Source organism: Colletes latitarsis, chromosome 10 (assembly GCF_051014445.1).
Source record: "Colletes latitarsis isolate SP2378_abdomen chromosome 10, iyColLati1, whole genome shotgun sequence".
Classification (NCBI taxonomy): Eukaryota; Metazoa; Arthropoda; class Insecta; order Hymenoptera; family Colletidae; genus Colletes; species Colletes latitarsis.
This window is the reverse complement of record NC_135143.1, coordinates 10,007,258-10,010,973: the sequence shown is the minus strand read 5'-3', so window position 1 is coordinate 10,010,973 and position 3,716 is coordinate 10,007,258. Positions and strand designations below refer to the sequence as shown.

Genomic DNA, 3,716 nt, shown 5'->3' with positions numbered 1-3,716 from the left:
TTTTCAATTTCGCCGAAAGATTTCTGCACCTACATCCTGTCTATTTTTCTTAACAGAAAGTCAAGTAGCAATCGAAATAGTTGTAATCAAGTTAGATTGTTCACTCGGTGTAGGTAGAGAGTGGAATCACACACCCCTGGAACTTCTTCCCCTAGTCGATTCTTTTATTTATGTTACCGTAGGTATGTACACATTGAGCGCGTAGTGACGCAGCGCAGCGTGACGCAGTACGGTACAAGGTTTCGTAAGCTATGTAAAATCATTGTAGACCGTGCACCGTACATTGTCGCTCGCTCACGTGACGCAGCAGTGACTAACGCAGAAGCAGCGTGAGGTTTGGTGCGGAGACGCAGTTTGCTGCGCACGACGCTCATCGCCAGCATTGTTTTCATACGCTTCAATAATAGAGTTTATTTATTTCATTATGGAAAAATTAATAGAAATTGTCCAACAATATCCCATTCTGTACGATACGAATCATGTAGATTATTCGAAAATAAAGTTAAAGGAGGAAGTTTGGAGTTCGATCGCAGAAAAATTACATTTGACCAGTAAGTTTATCTTTTCTACTTTTCGATACGTATCATTATTTGTGTATATAATGCACCGAAATTTTCTGATGTCTTATTACAGAACATTAAATGTATTATTTTAAATATGTTCACAATGTAAATACATAGGGTGTTTATCTTGTACATCCTAATATTTTTGTTAGTTTTGCTGATAAGAAGAAATGTACCAGGACACATTTGTTTGGTTCAAAGCTAAGAATATCCTGATTCATGTTATTTTTTTCTCTCAAGGTCAACGTTATTTGTTTGCACTACGACCATACTGACTTTCAAATATCCTCAAATGAACAAATCTCGCTAGTTTAAAGGCAATTGAAAAAATCTACATTTTTAGCTTTTTGTAAGTAATAAATTTAATTATTTTAGAATAAAAGTACCAAATGGTGTCCATCGGTTTCAAGATATTTCCGAAAGATCTTTTTCGGTAGCTCCTTCAGGGGTCAAACGACACACTGAATATTGGTGTGTGCCGTGTGGTTTTAGTTTATTTAAGGTGTTTGGTTTTTCAATTGTTCAGCCGAACAACTTTGATTGGTGACCAGCAAACCGTGACACGAGCTCTGTGATTGATGGTCGATCCATGACATAAGCACGTGACACGTACCAATGTCAGTGTGTCATTTGATCCTTAAAGAAGTTAGCTGCAATGTTGGCAAAACAGTCGGAACGCTTTGCACCCAGAAGCCTCAACCAGCATCGATCGAATAGCTAGGTACCTGCAAATGATTTATGGCAATTAAATTTTACAGCACAAGCAGTGAAAGCTCAATGGAAATCGCTTCGACATTGCCACCGAGACGCTCTTCGACGGCGTAAAACGAGAAGCGGACAAGCGGCAGGATATAAAAAATATTGGGCGTACGAAAGACACATGGAATATCTGTTACCATTCATGAATAGCAAATTAACATCATTGGATACGACGATGGAAACGGAAATGTTCAGTAGTAACGAACAGAACAATATCGAGATCCAGAAGACGAAGGGCGAGCAAGAAGATGAAACAGCAATCGAGGAAGAACAATCGATAATAAAAGAGGAACTCATAATACAAGACGAAGCGAACGAAAGGAACGAAGAAATCGTATCCCAAACTAGGAAAAAGAGGAAGATGGAATCCAATGTAAATTTAACGTTACAACGATCTATACACAAGGAAGAGAAAAGGTACAAGAAAAGAGACGTAACACGACAAGAAATAATGGAGAAGAGACTAAAATTGGAAAAGGAACAGGCCAACGCGTTATATCAGTTTTTTATTTCCATGTACAATTCTACTAGAATGCTACCACGCCATTTGCAATTTAAAATTAAGAGAACGTTATTCGAAGCCGTATCTAATGCCGAAGAGCAAACTTTTCATAATTCGTGTCTGGAGTCAGCTTTTAATAATATTCCTGAAAACTTCTCCAGCTCGCGAAGTTCATCTTCCGCTTCGGAATTAATACCTATCGCAGACGATTGTTCGCCTAATGTCCCTCAGTCGTCATCATTTGTTGAAATTCCAACAGAGTTTGTTAAGTTGTAATGCGTTTGTACTATCAATGGTTATGTTTCAAATATACAGTATTGTTACGGCATGAAATAACAATTACGATTTATTCTGTGTTGCAGTGTAACAGTAAATTCATAAAGCCAGCGGATGTAGAGTCACACTTTTCATACAATCATGTTTTGCCTATAACCAAGTGCCATTAAGGCGGCTATTTAATTATTAAATTCATTCAAATCTGCATGGTCCTCCAAAACCAGGCGTTCTATGACTTTACTACCTGCAATAACATCGAACCCCGGTACCAGATGTTTTATGGCGAGTCAGGTATCGCAGGAAACACTTGGGCACCAAGCGCTGACCTGGGCCCGTAATCGCCTCGCGGAAAAACCCAGACAAGGGAAAATTATTAAAAATAACAGTTACATGCCGTCTCCCACCGACCAACTTCGCCGCCAAACTGATTGGCCGGCATATTAGCAATTTTTGACCAATTTAAGACCGATGCTACCTCCTATGACCTTGAGTACGCCCATGGCGAGGCTAGCTTCTTGGGCAACCTTGGCCCAGACAACAGATCAAAATTGACACTCAAACACAACTCTACAATATTATATTTAAAATTTTGTACATTTCGGCTATCCGACGAAGAATAAATAGTTATTGGTTGTTACAATATTCAACTAATTGTGATTAACGTATTTACCTTCCGTATCCCACAAGCATTCATTCGTCATTAAAGTTGACGCGTGAAGTTGAGCATATCAAAAAGTTTCTTTCACAAAATTTAAATTAATTTGCTCAACCCCTCAACAAATATTACAATAAACCGACAGTATACAACTTTTAATAAAATAAATTTTGTATATAATTACTATAAATAAGTTGAATGTTTTTATGAATATCAATTAGACTTGATATGTTAAATAAAACTAGCACGAGAAGTCATGACTGAAAGTTTTGCACGTATTAATCTTTTTTTTTATGTTCTTTGAACAATTTTTAGTAAATAATAATAGTAAACTACTTTAAAAAATGTGTAATGTATTCGTATACAGATTTTGTAATATAATAATTTCTGTTACTTGAAATTCTCTAGTATTTTATTGGCCTTTTAAACTTACATAACTATAAGCATGTAACTTACTCACACTTTCCAAAGACCAGCTATTTAACACATTTTTTGTATTCGAAGCTGACATCATGATTATTCAAGATTTGGAAAATGATTTCCGACAAATTATGACATCCATTATTTGTTTTTTGTATAGTCACGTCTGTAATAAGCGACCAAGACCATTCCTATTCTTAAATATCCTTACTCTTCCGAAAATTTTAACAATGATTACTACCTGTCCACTTAATTTTATTAGGACCTTCTGACAATGAGATACAATTGATTACGCGGTCTGGTTATCAGAAGGCTGTTGCGTCTCGAAACTTGTACGTTATCGATTGTCCGATAATAAAAATGATAATCTTGGTTTATCGAACTCCCGCTTTTCCAGATAATTATAATGGACAAAGATATAGTCTAATAAATAGACTCTGAGACAAACGTTCCTCTGCTTTTGTGTCATGTGCGTCTACATCGTTTGCTCGGTCGTCGATGGAAATTAAACGAAAGAAAGTTCGTTGTTTTCTAACGATTA

At 36.6% G+C, this 3,716-nt stretch overlaps 1 protein-coding gene across 1 annotated transcript; it reads left to right on the top strand.

Moving 5' to 3' along the window:
• Positions 1–320: 320 nt before the first annotated feature.
• On the top strand, positions 321–3,390 carry LOC143346933 (uncharacterized). Its single transcript, XM_076775635.1, has 2 exons — positions 321–551; positions 1,322–3,390. The coding sequence occupies exons 1-2, from the start codon at positions 425–427 to the stop codon at positions 2,098–2,100; spliced, it is 906 nt and encodes a 301-aa protein (XP_076631750.1). The 5' UTR covers positions 321–424; the 3' UTR covers positions 2,101–3,390.
• The last annotated feature ends 326 nt before the right edge of the window (positions 3,391–3,716 follow it).